Here is a 22628-nt window from a genome sequence, read left to right as displayed (position 1 = left end):
TCCTCCTCATGTTGAGCATGGCCTGTATCTCACGTCATACATAATGTCTTAAGTAAAATGCTGCGAGAGAAAGGACAGTATACATTCATGCATATTGTTTACCCATATACAGTAGCTGTACCCAAGTGCATATATTCTGTTTTTACATTATAATATTCATAGGCATGATATGGTTTGATCTGTTCCTTAGTGCTAACTTACAGTGCTGTTTGTTTTGTGGCACAACCTTGAAACATTTTCCATCACTTAATAGTAGTTTTTAAGACCTAGTGCAACAATAGTTTCCAAAGTTATTCAAAAGTTAGTCCACATAGAGGAGATTTCCATTGTGACAGATGCTTCTTTGTCAGAGTTTTTGTGCCGTCAAATGGTTGGTGCAGGAATCCTTAATGTAAATGCTTCACTGCACAAATTCGATCCAGCGTTTTATCAGACATGACAGTCACACTGCACAGTGCAGGGTTTTTTCTGTTGGGTCACAGAGGTAAATTGGGGTACATGTTGGTCTGTGGAACTGTCACGTCTGGGTGGTTTCGCTGTATGTGATTGTCAAGGGGCAAAGACAGAGCACAGTGTGCCGTCGTCTTCACGGCTCCTTTACTGAAGCTGCAGCTCAGCAGAGAGCAAAGGTGGCGAAACACAGATTTGCGGCAAATGATGAACACCCAGGGGTCCACGATGGGGTTGAGGGCGTAGAAGCGGAAGGCTGTCAGGTTCTCTGAGTCGCTGCAAAATGGGTGAATGGCGTTGATAAAGCCTGCAATCTGAAGGAAGACAGAGTTGAAGTTAGACACAGTCTTTACTATGAGTTTTTTCTTCACCAGCCCAGTCCTGCTGCAGCAGCATTTTGCAGCATTTCAACCTTTTCTTCTCCAGAGCAGGTTTGAGAAACACAAATGACTCCTTTTCTGCAGCTTTGTCAGAACATCTTTGCTCTCTCCTCTGCCCGCACAACTCTGGAGTTCCTGAAACATTTTCTCTGCTGGATGGTGTCTTATTGAACTTGATTCAAGCCTCAGTAACAGCAGAACATGATGAAGTTGTTGGTACTTTGGTGTTAAAACCAGATGAGAACATGTGACCATGTGTTTAGTCTCACTGTCAGTTAAGACTATGATTCATCTTATAATGCTGGGCTTTACTGGCATTACAAGATATCAGCTATACAAATAACACACGCTCTGTCTGAGCAAGCCTTTAATTTTCAGTAATAGTGTCATGAATACAGATGCAGACAATACCACAAGACAAAACTGCAATTTGTATTGACCTTGAAGGTATGATGAGCTGCGGACAGGCAGCCTAGACAGCAGCTGGCTACTTGTTCATTTTGGACTGAGAGAGAAGCAGCAGCTGGTCCAGGAAGCTTCTTTGTCACCTCGCTCCTCTTCTCTGTCAACAATTCTCCATTTCCTCCATGAAATATCCAACAAACAGTGGCCTAATTAATGACTTGTGCTGATTGAGTGCTTTTGCGCATTGGTGTAAATGTTTCCCTGTTGCTAGGGCCCAGGCTGAAAACTAATAAGCTTGGAACAGAGTGAGTGAGGGCGCGAGGGAGCAAGTCCAGAGCCAGGCCAAACCAGACTACCAGAGGGACCAGACACAGGGCTGACTATATCCTCTCTATGCTCATTAACTGGCTAAACTCACACGGATGTGGTCACTCACATATTGATCTACAGATACACCCACACAAAACAGAGAGAGGGAGAGGAAGAGGATGTCTGCAAGCAAATCCAAAAAAACGCAGATTATCTTGTGATGCGTCTAAGATGTTGAGGTTAATGGTATAATAACTTCAAAACCCTGGAAGAGTGTCATCACTTTGTGTCATGTGTCAGAGGGGGTTGCAGTCCAGAGTGGAACAAAACAACGCCCAAATGTTCTTGACTTTTTAGGAAGTAATCATGCTATTTGAGGTTCTGTAAAATTTCTTGAATTGCTCAACAGATATTGTCAGAACTACTATTCACTAAATCACTAATTTCACAGGCTTAGTACATGAAGTATTTATGTGTAAATGTTCAAGTTATGTCATTAATATGTCCACAATTAGGTTGCACCATCTACTCATAAATCCATGACTAAGTTTGTTTGTTCAGCTCTCCATGACTTTTTAGTAAATATGAACTAGTTTTAATGTAAGGATTTACCAAATTCAGTTGGAACTTATCAAATGTCTTAGTCTTAGTAAAGCCTTAAGTAATAAGTTAAAAATAATCCAGTAAAAAACAACAAGGAAGTCACCTGTTTTAATACAGTGATGCATGAATCTCTGCTTAAGTTATAACTACGCTAATTTTGAATTTAAAAAGGGTTGATACACTTGGCTAGAGGTGTATTTTTTAGTTGTTGCCTAGGGAAACACAATACAAGAGGCAGAGGATCGAATAAATATTTTAAAAGCCTCCAAAACAATAGTTAAGGATGACCTCTTTCAACCATTTTCTCTTATGACAAGATTCACCATTAACACCATTAACAGTCCTGGCTTATGAACAAGAAACAGGCCTTATTCTGGCAACAAGTTGTTATTTGCATTAATACTTACAGTACAAATTAATCTTAAGCCTACTGATGTAAAACAAAAACAATGACAAACGTCTCTTGTGCTCAACACTCAGTTATTGTACACTTTATTCATCACACAGTGTTGCCAGAAACGTTTCAAACAAACGCACATCCTCATGCGCTCTGACCTTCTCTACATCCTTGTTGTCTCGCTACACATTACCACCATCACACTTGCTGCTGTTGCGGCATGCCACCCTGCCTCTTATGGTCCTCTCAGCAGACCTCCAGCCCCTCAGGGAGGGACACTAATCACAAGCTGTCTGCAGGCTGTGGGGCCAAAACTGATGAGATGTCAGGCTCTCCTTAAACAGGAGCACATTAATGTATCAGTCTGTGGATGGAGAGCAGGCCAGAAACGGTAAACAGCAGGCCAGCATCAGGGTAATTGTTTAGGAGAACAGAGAATCATGCTGATGCAAGGAACATACCGTGAGCATGATCATAGAAATATAAATCCAGCAAAAGCACATACGTCCACACGTTTACTGTATAAACAAATTCGTAGGCATCTGCGCATACACTGCATGCTGTAAACCCATACACATTTCATCTATGACCACAGTCATCTGCAACCTGGACTCACATCTACGTCAAAGAAAACTGGAATGCTTATCCTCCTCACACATCTAAAATACTTCACGAGTAGTAAATAAATCACAAAACGTCTTCGAGAATCAAACGGTAATCATTTAGGGCTGCAATCAAAAATTATTTTTAAATTTGGTTTAATTTGCAGATAATCTTTTTGATTAATCAATCAAAAATTTAAGGAAATAGTTAAAGATACACACAATGTGGAATTCAACGTGGTAAGATAAACAGTTTGCTACCAAATAAGACAACCAAGAAAAACAACATAACTTCATCACTGAGAAGCTGCTGCTGCGAAATACTTTGGTATTTTTGACTGAAAGGATTAATTGACTATTAAAATAGTTGCAGATTATTTTGGTATAGATCTGCTGATCGATTAATCAACTCCTTATTTCAGGTCTAAATTAGTCTGCTTAGTACTTCTAGATGTCCTCATGATGATGATGAGACTCTTCACGTACTTGGACCCAGTTGGTATTAATGGGTACATCCTGGCAGAGACACATAAAATGCTATTTGGGGCTGATGATTGCTGTGTCTTTCAGGAAACAGACCCCGTAATGGATGTCTACACTCTATGACCCATTATTTTCCATCTTGTTGGTCCTGGAGGACCCTACAGGATCCAACTCTTTCTTCCTGATCCTATTTCACAGCGGGATCATTACACAGGCATAAGAAGAGGCAGTGCACAGATCACAGGCCTTTCAGAGAGAAGTGTTTACTGCACTGAGCAAAGAGGGAGAGAGAAAGGAAATGCTGCAGTGCTGTACAAGTCTTTAATGGAGTAGTTAGTATTTAGAGTAGTACGTTTAACTGTTGTCCTTCCATGAGTAAGATGAGAGGATCAATATCAATCTCACATGTGTTTGTTAAACTGATTGTTTTGTCCACTTGGGCACACTGGAAACAAGCTGTAAACACAAAACTGACATATTGTCATCTGTTAAGTTAATATGGAAAACTAGTTGCTTATTTAAATATCCAGCAGACATAGACACCATGAACATTTATTGGAAGTTCTGTTTGTGTCCATTGGATGGACGTCAGTCGCTCTTATTTCAGGTCTCTGCCAACTCTGGAGGCAAATGTCAGGCTCTTAACTAAAAGAGCTAAATGTTCCACTATGTTCTCAAGCTAGTCGCTAACTTTATGTATCTAACTTTATCTGTCTGACTCTGTGGTTTAGTGCTGGACAGGTAGTGTGAGGTAGATGAGAGCAGTGAGAAAGTTTTTTGAACTTTTTCTAATCACCAAGCGGGAGAAAGAATCTTTCATTCACCATGCAAGGCATGCATGAAGAGGAAGCATAGGGGGGCATACAAGCAACTGCTTCAAGATTAAAGTACTAATCACTGTATGTAGCTTTTTAAAAAACTTTATAGATCCCCAGGAGTCAATTCAAGCAAACAGGGGAACAACCTCCGGGTCACAGCTGTGTCGCTCAAAAATCAACAGCCAATAGGAACGCGCCCTTGAAAGAGCCCGCCCACACGTGTCAAAACTCAAACAAAGAATCTGGCAGCGCAAACGAAGAAGCCAGAAGCGTAACCAAAAGAGAGAGAGGGCGAGAGCAAAACTACATCCTTGAACAAAATAAAAGACAGAGTTATTTGTTTTCAAGAGACATTTTTTATTTTGAAGGTTATAATTTTTTGCTTGAGTTAATTTTTTTCTCTCTCAAATCCATTTAGTTTGATTGACTTTTAATAAGTTTTGCTTGAAACTTTTGAAACAAATCTGATTCCATAATAAGTTTGCCTAGCAATGAGTTCACGGGAAGAGCGCGTGCAGGTAGACAGGTACAAAGGTAGACAGGCAGATCACCTCTTTAACTTCAGGCTGAATGAAATGATTGGACGGGGCTATATCAGGCCTGTGACAGCCACGGACATCAAACTGGTTCTTGTGTCAAACCATGATTCATGATTCCTTATTAATATTTTGGAAATGCTTCTAAAATAAGTTACTTACCCTGCAATAATGCATGAATTTACATTGCTTTTTTTTTTATGTACCCCAAAAACCAAATCTACAAAGGTTGCGTACATTCACAGCACCTAGCTGGTGGAAATAGTTCAAGCATGTGACTGTTAAACCACAAAATGTGTATATATCAGTGTTCTCATCTCATTCTTGGAAAAAAAAGGGAATGAGCAGATTTTCCAGAATATTAGACTATTTCTTTAAAAAGAGCATCAGATTTTCTTCATTTCCTCTGTGTTCTCATGTCTCAGTCGGTGCACTGTACCTCTGCACTATCTTCAAAGTCAAACTTTTTATCTTTCATTTCTTGTAACTCAGCCAGCACAGTGAAACTTCAATATAAAAACAAAAACATAACACATCCTTTACATCTGTGTAGCATTTTGTTCCTGCTTGACACTATGATAAGAAGCTGTCCAATAAAGTGCATTGATTGAGGATTCACAAGAACATTGGAGTTAATTGGATTTCCGCCCACTGCTTTCACTTCACATAAATGACTACAGTATTCAATATAAGCCGTTTTTCATGTCTGACCTTTTCTCCCCCAAGTTCCTTCAACCAGTGCAGCATGAGGCTCCAAGTCAAACAATCAAATATATATGTTTGTCCCCAGGCTGCCAGACCACACTGACCTACGCACTAAATTTAGTTCTCTGAGGACCTGATGATGAGCTGGTGGTGAGTCATACAGTGCAAACATTAATGTAAAGGTTAGCGTGTTTACACACTGAAGGGAATTTCCTTGCTCCACAGTCTGCAGTTAGGAAGTTAGTGAGGAGGTGGTTTGTGTTGTTTCAGATACAGAAAGACGGTACACAGAAGAAGAATGAGTGGGTGTGTGGCAAGAGGGTTTACATACAATTGATGCATGTAATCAGTTTGTTCATCTCTCCTTAGTTTAGCTTTGTTCAGTGACTTTTCCAAGGCAAATAACACATCTCTAGCTTCCTCAACATATGCAAATGTACCAGTATTAAGCTTACAATGTAGGATTTTCAGTTTCAGGAGCAAGAAAACATTGAACGTTAATATGTGGCAGCAACGTGGCAGCTGAGTCATGCTGTTTGTCTTCAGACAAGTTTCATCAGGGGAATTACGCTGTCTGTTTGTCCATTACCTCTTTGCAGTGAGTTACCTGGAGCCATTCGAAATTCTAACAGCAGCGCGTAAAATGGACCGGATCCAACTGGAGAAGTGACAACAGTGCTAAACAACAACACATTTTAGATACACATGAATGTTGCATGTACATCTCTTTCTCAGTTTGTGAAATTGCCTTAAGCAGCATTTATGTCTACAGAAGCTATATTCATCGCCCTTTTTTCTCTCATGAGTAATTCTAACTGAAGAATGTGTGGAAAACTAAACTTGTCACCGTGAGCTCTCAATGCCAAAGAGGAAGTGGAAGCAACTGTGAAAGGCTGAAAACCCAATTTACAAACTGGGCAAAGTGAAATATGAAGTGGGCTGATATGTGTCAACATATGAGAATGGGTTGACATTAACCATGTTGCACAACCTTGTATCTGTTGCAACAGACGGAGACTCGACAGGAGTTCATCACAGTTTCCTCTTCAACTGAAATTAAACTGTAAGAGCCCTTCGCCTATTGTGCAGCTACTTGATGTTGCTGATGTCTGGTGGTGAACTGCTGATGATGCTGTGTGCACATTTTGAGATTAGTGGCAGATTATCTTTTGAAGAGAGGAGAGTTATGTTCTTTGTCAAGTTCTGAGAAAAACAAACATATTAAATTTGTTTGATTATTGTTGACTTGTACTTTTGTGTAATTTCACTATTGGAGCCAATTCAGATCAGTTTTCTTAATTCTAACTTGTTTGCGACACATCTCCTGTCACAGAGAGCCACCTGGACGGCAGCCACGTCATACTTTTCCAATTCCCGGCCGTGTACAGCAACTTTGCCAACAGTCGAGCACAACTGAGTGTTATGAATTGAGTCTTTTATTTTCACTGGCATTGAATAACATCCACTTGAAAATAATTTTGCTGTTTTAAAAACCGGGCTTTTATAGGTGTCTCCCATCATTCATCAACAACTTAATCACTGAGAATTTGACATATGATAAGATTAGTAGCTGGGAAAGCAATATAAGGGTTCAGACAACCAGACGGGCAAAACATTTCCTAGTTAAATATATTCCTCCAAATGACTGGAAGTGAAAACGATGGTGAATGGACCCAAAGTGTTAATTACAACTGTCCACTGCATCGAAAAACGGTCCATAATTGTGAAACTTGAACCATCATGTAGCTCTGCAAAATCTAATACACATTTATTTCAAACATTTTGTTTTCAGATCCAGAAAAAATGTTTGTATAAACTTTGTAGATTAACTGGGGATTCAGCCATATTAGATTACTTGTCTAAACCTCTGACTGCCTGTACACTGAGACATCACATTCTCCCAGTTTCTCTGATGAGTTGAGGGTTCTTCTGTTGGCCAGCATACCATACAGTAATGATGACCACAACTTTGTAAAATATGAGCCAAGGTTGTTGAATGCTTTTCCTGTAATTCGGCTTTCAGCCGTGATTCAGGGTACAGAAATCCCAATTCTTTGTTTTGAGTACTTCAACATGCTTAAAAAGTGCAATTTCTGGGGTTAAAAATAAAAATAAATGTTATATAATTGTCTCAAAAGTCATCTATTATTGTTAGAGGTTAAGGCTGGCACTTTTACTGTGGCTTTAGCCACTGTTTATGTGCTGCTATTCAGTGTTATTGCTCTGGGTATTGGCTCGCTTCCTTTATGACAATGCTAATAAAGTCTGTTGACATTACACCTGTCACTTTCATATTGCAAGATGTGCATCACCCTGTGCTACCTCTGTGTGTGATTTTTGTCACTTTTAGCAAACGATAAAGTCTTTAAACGTGATTGGCTGAGGACATTTTGATTTAGATAGATAGCTGTTTACATACAACAATGACATGAGAAGATAAGACAAATGTGGCATCGGGTGCTTCGTCAGCAAATCTCACTGCCAAACAGGGCATCAGTGTGCAGAAAGTTACAGATGCCAGCTTTTATCTGATAATACCAGCGTTTAGTTTTGTGATACTTCTCATAGTCTGAAATTGTGACTTTCTTCAGATCGAAACTTAATCTTATAATATAACCAGATAAAAAAGAAGTCCCTGACTGAATTAAGCACCTGTGTTGGCTGCTTTCTATTTTTCATGTTTCTGAACATTTTCTTAAGCATTTAAGTAAAAACTACAAAGCAAACTGTTCCAGGACACAGCAATCACTACATTAGACACCGAACAGATTTACCTGTCCTGAGACACACCTCCGGCCTGCAGTTTTAGGACTTCCCCAGACTGACTCTGACAACAAACACTGGCTGACTTTGGTGTGTGCTTTTGTAATGCCACTTAAACGTTACTCTATGGGTTAAATTTTCAACAAACAAAAATCCTTTCATTTTGTGTCCCTGTGGGGGTTTGCATGATTCAGACTGTGTTCAACAAATCAATTTCCTCTTTACGCTGCTAATGTGAATAAAGGTCCACAACAATGGATTTCCATCGTGACAAGTGTGACTTCTGACTTTCTGATATGCACGTACATATGCGGCTGTGCCTCCATGTTTATTTTGATCTTAACTTATCCTGGGAAAACTGGCTTGCTCCTTTTTTCTAAACAATCTCTGTGGCGAGACATCCAGCATTCCTCACTATCAGCATCCAAACCGTGGGTTTTTCTACTGGACTGCTGGGACCATAAATCTGCTGGGTGGGCATCAGCTGGGGATGAGCATTAAAGGGGCATCTGAGGCAAACTCTCAAACAGTAGATAATAACAAGGATGGCATGGATTGTGGCATTGATCAGTGGACAGAGGCTTCCTACATAGAAAGGTTTGTAAGACTGTAAAGCCATCTGAGGCCAATTTGTGACTTTGTGACTATGAATAAAAATATAGTTTTAGTTTTTTGTGGATTTTTTATAATATTTAGCTCATCCAAAGTCAGATTATAAGACAATATAACATTAGCAGGCTCTGAAATATAACAAGATATCTGCTAACATATATAAAACAAAAGAAAAAACACAAGTGGTAACACTATACATAGTTTTGTACACTTTTGAATAACATACATTCATATATAGCTTACAGGCATGAGTGGTATTGATCCTCTCCTCTCACACACGTCAAACTGCCAACAGTAGCCAACTCAGCGTCAGTCCGTTCCAATTTTAATCGTACTAAACGAAAACAGAAAACAATTTGAACTCTTTTCTGTGTTTTACTTCAACCAAAGGCATACTGTCCAGTTTCAACATTGAGGGCTATAAATTATGTATAAGTTTTCTTCATTTTCGAGAACTATTGTTCATCCTCATGAATATAGGTTTTCACATTATCAAAAAATGCAGCGCCAAGCCCGGGGTGCACACATCTTTTCATCAGTATCAGTGGGTTTGTTTATCCCAAACGAACATCTTTTCTACTCAGCTGGCTTTCTTCCATATCAAGCACGTGATTCCATAATTGAGCTGCACTGTCAAACATTGAAAATTGACTTAAAGTAACTGATCTATGATATTAATTTAAATAAATATGAAGGATTTTCAGGACAGTGAGGGAGTTTCTGGAAGCAGAGAGTGGGTAGAACTTATTCCCATCACATGTTTTCACGTTCTGTGCTCCAGTAAATATCAGCTTGGGTTCATTGGGCTCTAAAACCCCGAACCACAGAAACTGCACTGGCTGCCTGGTTCCAATTATCTCGTTTAATTTGTTTAGTCCCTGTTGTCTGCATACTCAGATGCTCTTTGAAAGCAGGACGCACCAGAAAATAAGTTTGGAAAGATCACAAAGAGGAATCCATGACGGCTGTTCCCAAAATTACAAAAATAATGAATCTCAAATTGATTTGGAGTGTTTTCTGTTGTTTTTACACACAGGAATAATCAGTTATTGAGATAGAAAGCTGAGTGATTCATGCTGTTTTGTCACACGAACATTCGCTGGGATCAGTTTTAGATTATTTACTAATTATGATAGAAAAGGGAACACCCTGCCAGGCCTCAGCCCTGGTCATCTCATATGTTTTTTAAGGCAAATGCTATGAATCATAACCATAAGTCTAATGCCAGATGAGGTCAACCTCATGGAACACCAAAGGGAATATTTATGACTGGACTGAAAAAACTTCATAACATTTATATTTCCTTTACTCAGTGATTCCCGTTACACTAAAAGATTGAATTATGACGTGTGAAATCACGTGGGTGAATTCTTATTTTGCTACTTCTTAAGTCTTGTGGTGACAGACCTGAGATTAACTGTCATGTCTCAGTGTGTACTATATAATATCAGGTTTTTATTGAACTATGTATCAGCTGTTCACCACATTCTGCTTCACTTCTGGTTTGTTTGATATGAGGGTGTTATGAGGTATTTCACTGCTGTGTCTCGGCCAAGTTTTATTAGGTCATTTATCTATGTTGGCAAAATTGAGTATGATACATGATTCCTATTGTTGTCTGTCTACCTACGCTTCCCAGAAAATTGAATTATTAAGTTAACACCAGGGATGGGTTTGGAGAGCCATTATTTTGGATTATCTCCTCACGGTTTTTTTTAGCAAAGAGCAAAGAAAACATAGCAGGCCTCTCCTTTTTCATTCCAGACTACAGGTAAGATCAACTGTACCTTATTATGGTTAATTATGTAAAATAGTTCACATCACAGACGTCTTTTTTTTTCCATTGTGAGTGAAAAGTCAGCATTGTTATACTTTAATGAATATATATGCATAAACAAAAAGTTATACGATTGCAATTAGTTTTCAAAACATGCCCTTTTCTCTTGCTGGAGTCTATAACTACTCAAAGTATCTACAACACCACTGTGGACTGTGTGTTTTTGTAGTTTAACAGGGACCAAAGAAATTATGTAGCTACACATCCATAATCAATATTTCTATAATAACAATGCATGAAATGACAGTGATGTGGAAGGTGCTCAAAGTGATGAACCTACAGAGAATTATCACTGGAGTCTGGAGATCCTCTCTGAGCTTCAAAGAGAGTTTCAGCTCATTGTTCAGCTGTCTAGGCCACAACTTCACTGCTTTTGTTCACTCTCATCGCTCTCATAGCATCACTTTTGCACTATTTTCAGAGAAAGCTCTGTTATGTTTCAGCCTTCCCAGCTGACAAAAGATTATTAGACATATTTCAGTTTTAGTCATTTTAGTTGTGTGTTGAAAGGCAAGGCTGATCAGGTTTGATGAATCAATTTAAAAGAATTCAGATTTGATGGTGGATTTGAATTTGAATGCTAAAAAATGCTTTTAAACTCCATCCCTTGTTTTGAAAAGCATGAAAGGAGCTCAAAATATATCATAAAGAAATTATACTAGGCCTATAACTGTTTTAAAAATGTACTTATGATAAAAATGTTTCATTAATACAATGGTAAAAAGAGAAGGGTGTGGAGCACGTTTCACGCGATGCTGTGGGAACAATGAAGGTGCTAATGGATAGATGAATAACTGAGCACACACGCCAAGAAACCAATCAGACAAATATGAAGAAAATTAAATAATGTGAGCATACAGTGAATGGCTGTGTGAGAAAGATTTGCTGATATTTTCTGTATGTCTTGGCAACAACTGTGAATACTTTCAACTGACATCTCTGATAAAACCTATTTAGACACACACACACACGCAGAGCTCTGCCCTCCAATGCATCAAAGGGAACTCTTCTTGCTGTTTTTGAGTCTTTCAAAGACAACCAGCACAAAAATCAGCAGGACAACACACGTACCAGAGGGGAAAGAATGAGGATCCAAAAATCCACTCACTCAGTCTTGATTCTTGGACCTATAGGGCTGCCACTAATGATTAGACTTCTGATGGATTAATCAATTCATTGATAACTTATTTAATCTAATCTTGAAATTATGTAAAAAAAAAAAAAAAACAGAGAAAAAACAGTAAATCCTCCTCTGAAATGAGATAAACCATTGGCATTGATTGTTGTTGAATATCTGTCAATCAAATAATTGATTAATTTGGACCAAACGTTCATGTTCCAGAAAGTGGTTCGCAAAGAGAAGAAGGTAATGGGAGATCCTCAGTGCTTATGTGCCCTTTATTTTATGTTGTACCCAGTAAGTCAGGTGATTTTGCCATGATGCCAATGCTCAGAGTGACGGTACATGCCAAGAGTGAAACTGCCTGAGGTTCACATACAGCTGAAGACAATGTACCGCACATCAACCTACCTACATGTCTTTCCAAAGACACGTACTCCTCAACCACAGCTGCAAAAGACCCAGTTTACTGTTCAGTCATAACATGAGTAACTAAACAAACAAGTCTGGAGGCAGGTATTGATTGGAGAAGAAGGATTTACTCTGGGCTGACGGCTCTTCATCTCATGATGGCACAAGCTAGGCCCACAGCTAATACCATTTGCCAAAATCAATAAGACTTTATCATTTGGTCAATGTAATAAACTGATGATGTGCGCAAATATTTCATGCTCTTATAGCAACTAAGTAACTTAATTAGCCGTTACTCTGCGATTAATGACATGTGTCCAAAGACACTGGCTAAAATGTAGGGTAAGAATGACGCTGTGTTTAATCAAAGGTGTGCACATCTTGTACAGATGCATGTTCAGTAAATATGTGGCCCTGTCCTGAGAGCCCCTAATGTTTCTACACCTTTTTCTACAGTACACAGCAAAGTCTCATCAGGGTTAATTAACTGTAACTGCGTCCCACCTGATACTGCAACACAGTGAAAGAGAATTCAAATTGCAAGACAAATTTTGACTCACCTTCACACACACATGCCATCTCCTGTGACCCCTATTGAATACTGAAACCAATTAAACCCACTGTTAAAAGCCCATTAATGACACAACCATCACTGGTGAAAAAATTTGAATCTACTGATATAAACTAAAAATATCTCTTTCAGGGCAAAACTTAGTTAAGCAGAATTTCTGCCCACTTCTGAAACCTCACAAAAACGCAACATAATCTGTTGCAAACTGCACGTTTGTTGCCAACACTGCTGTGCTTTAGATCAGATATGCTGTCAAAGAGTGAATGCATGTTGAAGAAATATTTGAGCAGATTTTGGCATGGTAGGGGTGGGGGGTATTAGGTTTTCAATTGTTTCTAATGTATTTGTCAGTGAAACAAACCACTTACAAAATCGACAATGTAAATTATTCATAAACACACAATGGATCTCTCATAAGTGAAAGAATATTAGATTATGAATAATAGCTATCAAGCTACTATCAATTATTTTCAGCTCTTAAGGATCTGTAATGTAAAGGGTTACTGAAATTTCAGCAGAGTAAAACAAATGTATCTGATTATATTTTCTCTCTGTGTATCCCCCAGTTTTACCACCAAATGAATGTTTTCAATGTGTAGCTGCAGAGAAAACATGTGGCAAGCAGTCTGACAGGAAGTAGACAGAGATGGTTTAAGGGACAGAGAATAAGAATGCATTATGTCTGAGTACATGAAAACCCAAACAGGGCATTGTTCATTGTCACTGTGTTCAACTTAACATGGATCTGATTTCAATTACACCAAGACTTCGCCACAGGGTTAACAGTGAACCTGTGACACATTATGACTAATCCTGAAAAGGGCTACATTCAGTTCAGAGTTACAAAATAAAAGGCGATGGAGGGGTCAAGGAGGTGAGTGATTATGATCGATACTTTTATATTAACCATAAATCACATGGCTAATTGCGTGTGAAACAGGTCATTTGTAGTGTAGCTTCCTCCGGCTCTAAGAAGCATTGTTTTGGTTTTCCAGCCTTCAGCTTTACTGTTTTTAGTTCAATCTCACCATTCCCATTTTGTTTGCAGCAGCAGGCTGCTGTTTACAACACAAAAGCTCCAAAAAATCCTCCTTATGCTACCTGCCCAGCTCCTCTCAGCTGAAAGTCAAACATAGCAACTAGCTGGTCAACATACCGGAGCATTTAGCAGCTAAAGCGTCAAATATTTCCCTAAAGAGTCAAAAGAGATCTGAAGTAGAGATAAAAGAGAAACAATATTAAACTTACGTTCATCAGGTGGCCAAACACAACTTCTGCTGGATATGTAAAAAAAAAAAAAAAAGCAACCGTTGGCTAACAAGTTCAATCTATCTTTCTTTTCTTTTTTTTTCTGTCCTCGTGGCAAAAAAATCAGTTAATACAAGTTTAAGTAAAATAAAATTAATTTGACATCTATTGAGCTACAAAATACATGCAAACTATGCTGCTAGGATCAGTTAAGCACATAACTGTGCCATTGACTCATAAATATTTTTTCATTTGGATAACTAAAAGCACATTATGGAAAAATAACCTCTGCTGCTCTGTTTTCTATCTCTGACCTGCTCTCCACATCTGTCTCTAATTCTTTCTTGTCATTCAGTGCCTCAGCCATTAAAAACCTTTGTGTGTGCTGGACTCTGCCTCCTAACTGAAGCCTAAGGCCATGCTCTTCATCACCCACACACTGCAACGACACCTTCATTCAATATTAACACCTCATTAACTTGATGATCGTCATTGCCATCATGACAATTGCTCTGCGGACTGCCGAGCATCATCTGTCATTATAGAATCGAAGCTCACAATGAGGTTTATCTCCCAGTAGCACCCGCAGCACTTCGAGCACAACAGTTTAGGAGATGAAGCCAGCTCTTATCTTGACTCTGTCACAGCATGTGTGTCTTTACATGTCGAATAACTCCCACGCTTCCATCGCAAAGACCATCATGTGCACGTTTTACTGCAAAGGTAGGCTCATCCGATAGCACTTCTGGGACGCATTACAGAGAATTCAGCTTTGAGTCATCTTTGATTCGTCTGGATTTGGGGACTTCCCCTATTCTATCGATTAACTAAATCTGAATCCAGATGGATGATGGGAGTGTCTGTGAATCACTATCATCCTGTAATTCTGCATATTTTCAATGGCATTCGAGTCTGGGCTTTGACTGAGCCTGTCGAGGGACTTGAGAGCTCCTGGCTGTTATGGAACTATTCTAATGTTGGTTTAGTTGTGTGCTTGAGGTTAAAGTCCTGCGGGGAAAATAACCTGCCATGTTTGTCTTAATGTTTTAGTCGTTTCAATGCCCCATATCACCTTGAATTAGTCCTCATATGGCTCCTTTAACTGGTTCATCAATCACTCTTTTTTAAGTTTCGGAGTTCCTGAGCAGGTGAACAGTTTGCAGTTTTACAGTTTTACGTGGCTTTTTAAAACTTCACTCCATGTGCATTTGTTTCAGACTGCTTTCCCTCTGCCCAGTCTGTCAGACAGCCCAGATTTATGAGGTATGAGTCTCCTGGAGGCATGATGCCCTGTGCCTGTAAATGTGTCAGGGCTGCTGTTTATCTTCTTCCTGACAATCATCCTTCTTGCCCGGTTTGCTCAGAGAAGCTATTGGAACTGGTTTGGTATTTCCATTTTTCTTTTTCCAAATCACAGAACGTACCGTGCTCTTGTGAAACCCCAAGACTTTTTTTCTTTGCATTTCAGCCTTTATTTGGTAGCCACATTGGAGAGACAGAAGCCCTCTGAGCAAGAGGAACACCATGAAATAAAGTTCACAGTCAAAGCCATTTATGCAGTTAACTGAGTGGCAACCATGAAACAGTCAAATTTACTTTTAATTGAAATTTAACATCTAAACTTAAAATAAAACTGTAAAATCCTGGAGTGTGCAACTCTTTTTGATTGTGTTGTACCCTCATTCTTTTTAAGTGCCCTGCAGAGTTTCACCATTATTAGCTCTATACGAGGACACCCATGCATGCGCACATGCAGAGGGTTACTCAATGCATGCTGTGCCAATGTTTTCAGGCTACTCGACTGATCCACAGCTGGGCACAATTTGTGCCAAGAAATGCCAACAAGGGCAAAGGAGAAGAAGACAAACAAACAATGTAGGTTTCAAATCACTACTATACATCTGCTCCTCAAATGTTTCATGAGGACGCATTCAACACGTTTGCTGGACTTCAAGGATATCTTTGTAAACAAACTTTGTTTACTGTTAATGCGTCATTCAATTTCCAGTCTTTAATCTATCATTTTGCTCTTACTTTACTTAAATGATCACAGGATGTAGCATTTTCTGAACACGGATCTAAATCATCTCATTATGGCTGCTATTTTGATACTTGGGGTATACTTTAGTTTGTGGGTTTTTGTTGCACCTCATGCACACTGGTTAATATTAGTCTGCTGACTAAGTCTCACTAATGGAAACCTTCTTCAGTGATTCAAATCTGTCTCAAAGTGCTGCTCCGGATTTCCGTTGCTACAGTCACCAAAACAAAACATTTCCTTAAGTTACTAAAGGCTTCACATAACACCTTTTCTCACTTTGAATTATTGATTAATATGACAATGGGTGAACTGTAGAGCTAAAAGCTTGTGATGTGAGTGCAGCACTTTATTGATCCAGCTATTGACTATCAACATATGTGCCCCAGGCAGCTTCTGTGGTTCCCATGGGAACATCACAGAGGGGGGATGTTGCCGATCATCACAAATGGGCTATTAGTCTGTACCTGACCCTCGGAGAAAAAAAACTTGATCATTTATAAATTGAAGATGACAGGACAAAGAGGAGCGAAGAAAGACGTAATGTAGCGTAGTGTTTGGGAGGGAAACTCCCTGTCAAGGCACATAAAATAGTGACCCTAAATACTCATGTGACGACAATGTACGCAGCACATTGATCGATGGGGCAGTCCTCCACACAGGGCTGCAACTAAGGGCCAGCTTTACTGTTCACCCATCAATTACTGTGGTGCTTCTTCTAATTGTTTTAGTCAATGAAATGTCAGAAACCAGACATGTAACCTTACATAATATCCGCTAACAGTGTTTGATTATATTGGGAGTGGAGCCTTTCACAGCTAGAGATGGATTTTCATAGCTGTATTTTAAAATGTTTACCAAGCAGTCACCATATATTCCATATGGCTCTAACTTTCCAAGGATGCGTCAATAATCCTTCCTTGAACAAACCAAGGCAAACCCCATGTTTCACACTACATTAAACAAGTCAAATGTCCAATCACAGAACAGCCGCAGTGATAACATTCATCGCTTTAAGTTCTACTGGTTGATCCTTATCTTTTACAATGGTCTGCAGTTTGCACACTATGTTCTGCAGATTTAAATCAGCAGGAGGTGGTATATCCGGGCAGGGCTGTAAAGTGACAAGCCTGGGAAGCTGGTGTGATTTAGGTGACAGTGAACAGGACAAACAATCTGCTCTGAAAAATTAGGTCACACTGCACAAAAAAAAAAAAAAAAAAATGTAGAGAGTTTCCCACGCATCTGATCATCTTTAACACTTCCCTGAGCACACCGCTACACGACCACAGCGTGTGAACTTTTGCCTGCTGGAAAATGATTAACTGTGCTGGACACACCTCAGAAATGCACAGAACAAATACTTCCTCATCTGTTTCCATCCAAAAGCCACTTACCAAATACAAGATCTCGCAGTTTACATTAGTCATGCCTGTGAGGCAAAGAACTTTCTGATTCGACAATTCAATCAACAACAAATCTCTCCTGCCAAACTTTAAAAAAAGGGGGAAGCATTCATTTTCCAGCAACTTCTCTCCATCTCACCCACATCTACAAACGAGCCATCCCTCTTTATGTGGGCAAACTGCACAGAGTCCATTCTTCACAGCTTGAAAGCTTTACTCTCGAAGGTATATTACGTTACATCAAAGTGCTTTGAGTAAATTAAGACTAGCTGGGAACACATGCTGGAGCGGGAACACATGCTTTGTGTTGGCACATCATTATGTATATGCAAGAATAATGACTTGTATACTTGTGAAGGAGGGAGTTTGTACTGCGTCAGTACTATAATATAATAATAATCCTTTAATGGTCAATTTTTGTACAGCATACTTTACAAACTGAAATTAGATCTCTGTATTTAACCCATCATATGTACACACACATGCCCCACACTCATATGAACAGAGGGCAGCCATACAAGGCGCCCGGGGAGCGATCTTAGGGGGGGTTAAGGGCCTTGCTCAAGGGCCAAAGTGGCGCCGGCGACGCTGATGTGATGGCGGTGCTACACCTGTCGGCCTCTTGGTCACCACACCAAGTCTTCTTTCCTTTGGGGGTTCTCTCAGTCTATGCCGGTCTAGGGGTACAAACCAGCGACCTCCCGGTCACGAACTCGTCTCTCAAACCACTCGGCCACCACTCCCCCCAACATAGAATGCCGGCATTGCAATAAACAGAATCAGACTTTTTTTTGCCAACATCTGTGGTGCTTCAGGCAAACAAAGTGGTGTTAATCATGAAGCCAATCTGTCTGGAAACATGTTGAGTCTGCTGAGGTGTACTAACACACCTACCTGTCAACCACAAGGATGTACAAAGCACCAGAGCAAACAAGCAGAAACACACGCACGTGTCTGCTGATTGTTGGCAGAGATGACCGAATTATGAATGTTGATAAGTAAATCTAAAATTAGCAAAGTTTTATTTTGGATGAGTAAATCTAAATTGATATACACTGTGCCATTTCACTGCCTACTTTACCATTGGGGGATTTGATGAACCTCTAAGTTTTCTAATTTTCTTTTTAAACTGAAAAATAAATCACCTACAAAACTGCACAGCTAGAAAACAAATACACTTTCCAAGTTGAAAAGTTGGGGTTTCAGTTTCCTGAAGTGTTACTCAGAAATGGGTGACAAGCTGACATCATGGCTGTTCATTCCCCAGGGCCCTGTCAGCCACAACTCTGAGCAAATACCTCATCACCATTGGGCCAACTGTTACCGCAAACCATCCAGATGCAGATGATGAGTTGTTTGTGAAGAGCGGGAACATGAACAAACACTTTTTACTGCTTCTTGTAAAATACTTCATTACCCAACCACCATGGTTAAAAAGGCTAACATGAATACATAACAGAAGGGATGCCTTTAAAATATGATTTACATTAATCAACTGGTTTTTATTTCCCAAACTTGACTGTCCTCTGAACCTCTGACTGTCATACAAGGACACAGATGTGAGCCTGGTTAAGCTCAGACTCCTGCCATAGGAGCTTTGCCCTCTAGGAAAGGCGGGGCTGGACCAGTCCACCAAGGCTGTCAGGTTTGGCACACTCCTCTCACACAGGGACAGATATGGAGCTAAGAAGACAAATGTGCTCACAAACACACACACACACACACTCACGGCAGCAGCATGCCTTGTGTGGCTAAGGCCGCACTCTTAAGGCAGACACACCTTTGATTAGTTGAGGCAGCAGAGCACAAAGCACAACTGTCTGTTACACTCCAACAGGGCAGGCAAACACATACCACAGCAACAAAAACATCAACGGTCACCATGCCAGCTGAGCTTTCTATACAGTGAGGAAAGGAATTAATCTATGAGTGCAGACATCTAGGAGGTTGGGAAACTCTCACTAATGCTAAAATTATCCTACTGCGTGCTGGAAACTACCCTGTAGACATACACCCAGTCAGAGACACATGTCAATGACAACAATCACTTTTAAAAATCCCCTTTCCTGTTCCCCTTTCACCATAAACTTTCTTTTCACTGAGGAGGTTTCCCTTGTGTTTCGACACCTGGACGGGTGACACATCAGGCTGTCAGTTGTGAGAAATGTAATGAATGCATATGATTCAGAGGTGAAATCTGGAGAAACTGGGGAGGATGAACCACGAGATGTGTTGTAAATGTCACACAGAGGGAGAGAAAAAAATGGTGTTAAGGTTAAATGTGAACTCACGGTGAGCGGTAGGGAGCAGACCACGAAGATGACAGTGATGAGCGCCAGCAGCACCAGGTGGTCCATCTCCTCCTCCCCCTGTCCGAACCAGGCCAGGCTCAGCTTCCTCCTCCTCCCGGACGACCCGACCGAGCCGCGCCGCACCACCTGGCTCCGGTGCATCTGGCACAGGCTGACGATCACGGACCCGTTGCACACAAACACCGCGAAGATCAGCAGTGCCATGAGGGAGGAGTAGGTCAGAGAGAAGGCCAGCACCAAGCCGGCCCGCTCATCTCCTGTCGCATCCATGTCGATGAAGCACCAAGTCCCGGGACAGTACTGTCTGAATTTGCCGTAGCCGGTGTACGGCAGGAGGCAGAAGGCTAAAGAAAAAAGATAAATAAAGAAAAGAGTGTATTTGGCAAAGCTGCGGCGGATGTGTACCGAGTAAAAGTACGGGTGGCTGATGGCCAGACAGCGCTCCACGGCCATTGCGCACAGGATGAGAGTGGGCGCCAGGCCGAAGAAACTCATGGCAAAGCCAAAGAGTTTGCACAGGCCCTCGCCGCCCAGGCTTATCAGGGTCATGTTGCGGGCGTAGCAGATGAACACAGGTGGGCTGAGGAGGCAGGTGCCCAGCAGGTCTGTGAGGGCCAGGCCGGTGACCAGGATGCAGAAGACCGAGGACCTGGAGCGATGCTCGTTCTGGTGCACTCCGAGGATGAAGAGAGCCAGCAGGTTTCCCACCACAGCAGCCAGAAACATGATGATGCTCGTGACGGGCTTCCCTACCACATTCACGGTGAGTGCGTAATTGCAGGTGGTGTTGTGACATGATTCGTTTGAAATCATACTTTTGTCCATGTTTAACTTACTGGGAAGAAATGTGCCAGCTCAGTGCGTGAATAACAAAGAATTCCCAGACAACAGTAGGAAATCCTGAAGTCTTGACAGCAGTAATCGGCCACAGAGAAGACGGGGATGTGTGACAGGATCCATCGTCCTGCGATGACTTAAAACCCGGTTTGTAGACTTTCCCTTCTCTGCCTGTGTCTCTCTCTTGCAGACAGTTTTGAAATCTCTCTGTGGGAGAAAAACACGTTTAAAAAGCTGCTTCTTATTGAGAGCTCCAATGCTGAGAAACAGAAAACTCTTTTGTTTAGTTTTAATGAATTCTCACTCACCTTTCTTTGTCTCTGCCGAACACATGAGCGACCCACACTGTGTCAAAGTTACTTCTCCTTCTCCGTACTTCTTCTGTCTGTTCTTCTTTTTCCACTGATGCACTCCTGGTTTGTAAAAAAAAAAAAAAACAATATTTCCTGAGCCAATTGTCGGACAGTGTTTGAAACTACCGCGGAGAGTAAGACTGTCTGAGCTCCGTGTCTCCCCCGTTTACTCTCTCCCTCCGACTCTCAGCACCTCCCAGTCTCTTTCGGATCTATCTATGGTCCCACCCACTGTTCCTGTGAGAGGACAGACGACGACAGGCAATATGTACATTTAAAGGCTAAATAAGAGTTAAAAATCTGAAAGAACTTCTCTTGTTTTTTTTATGCTTATCAATCAGAATTAATTATTTGCCATTTTCAAGACGCTGTTTATGTTTGTGTCCAGAAATAGAAGCAGATGGAGCTGAATTATGAGCAGGCAGGCTACTGACAGAAAGAGTTTGGTCAGTACTGACTTGTTCCCCAAGTGAGCTCAGAAAAAAATGTAATCCAATTACTCTATTGTGTAAGCATTTAGTTTGGCAGTGTCTCCTCCTGGTTTTTTGAAAAGGTGTTTTGAATAGCCTTAATCTCGGCCAGTTTACATTTCATGCAGCCTTTAGTGCAACTCCAGTGGTTTGGCTCAACATAAATGCCATGAAAGCAAGTTTTCCCCTTTTTTTTAAAAATGTATTTATTTTTTTACTGTCATTGCCCTGCTGGTTCCTTCTTCATGTCTGGGTCCTTCACTTTCTGTTAGGCTCCATTTTTGCAGCTTTTGGGGAAATGCCTGAATGGAGTGACAGAAAAATCCTTCAACATTTGTGTGTGCTTTTTGATTCGATCCCCACAGCTAGGAATGCTCTTGAATATGCTGTCAAATATTTTAACAGCCTGAAGAGTGTCTGAGAAAAGTGGAGGCAGAGAAAACAGAATTAATATAACATGTGTGCAACAGCATATTGGGGAAATCCTTTAGCAGGTGAAGAGCAGCCCACTGATACAACAATAAAAACTGTCATTTACAAGTAAAACCTACATTTAATGACACAGGCCTACTGATTGAAATACTTTTGGTGCTTCTTTTGAGGTCTGACATGCTGTATGTTTACCTGAGGTTTAGCAATTTAAGAAGCCCCAGGATAAGTCTGTAGTTTTCATGTTAACTAAGTCTTTTCTATTTGTCAACTGGTTGACTAATTAAGAGTTCCTCATAATTTGAGAGCTTGATACATTCAAGATTCAAGGGTTTGTCAGAAGCATCTTTGTTCCCCTCGATATGAAAGTATTAGGTGTCGTTAAGTGGAAATACTCAACCAAGCTAATTGACTTTGTCACTGTCCATCACTGCAGAGGCAGGACGGCGCCGCGCTTCGCTGTGTCATTTTCCAAATTAAACTGTCTGATCTCATGGGAGTGTGACCTCATTAATTTATCGACGTGTAATGTC

General features: G+C 40.5%; 1 protein-coding gene across 1 annotated transcript; it reads right to left on the bottom strand.

Moving 5' to 3' along the window:
* Positions 1–375: 375 nt before the first annotated feature.
* On the bottom strand, positions 376–21019 carry ptgir (prostaglandin I2 receptor). Its single transcript, XM_070829667.1, has 2 exons — positions 19986–21019; positions 376–764 (listed from the first exon to the last, which is right to left on the bottom strand). Exons 1-2 carry the CDS (start codon positions 20829–20831, stop codon positions 477–479), a joined length of 1134 nt encoding a protein of 377 aa, XP_070685768.1. The 5' UTR covers positions 20832–21019; the 3' UTR covers positions 376–476.
* Positions 21020–22628: the final 1609 nt, after the last annotated feature.

The sequence above is a fragment of the Pempheris klunzingeri genome, chromosome 4 (assembly GCF_042242105.1).
Source record: "Pempheris klunzingeri isolate RE-2024b chromosome 4, fPemKlu1.hap1, whole genome shotgun sequence".
Taxonomy (NCBI): domain Eukaryota; kingdom Metazoa; phylum Chordata; class Actinopteri; order Acropomatiformes; family Pempheridae; genus Pempheris; species Pempheris klunzingeri.
Note: the sequence above shows the minus strand (reverse complement) of the source record. Positions and strands in the feature narration are given on the sequence as shown.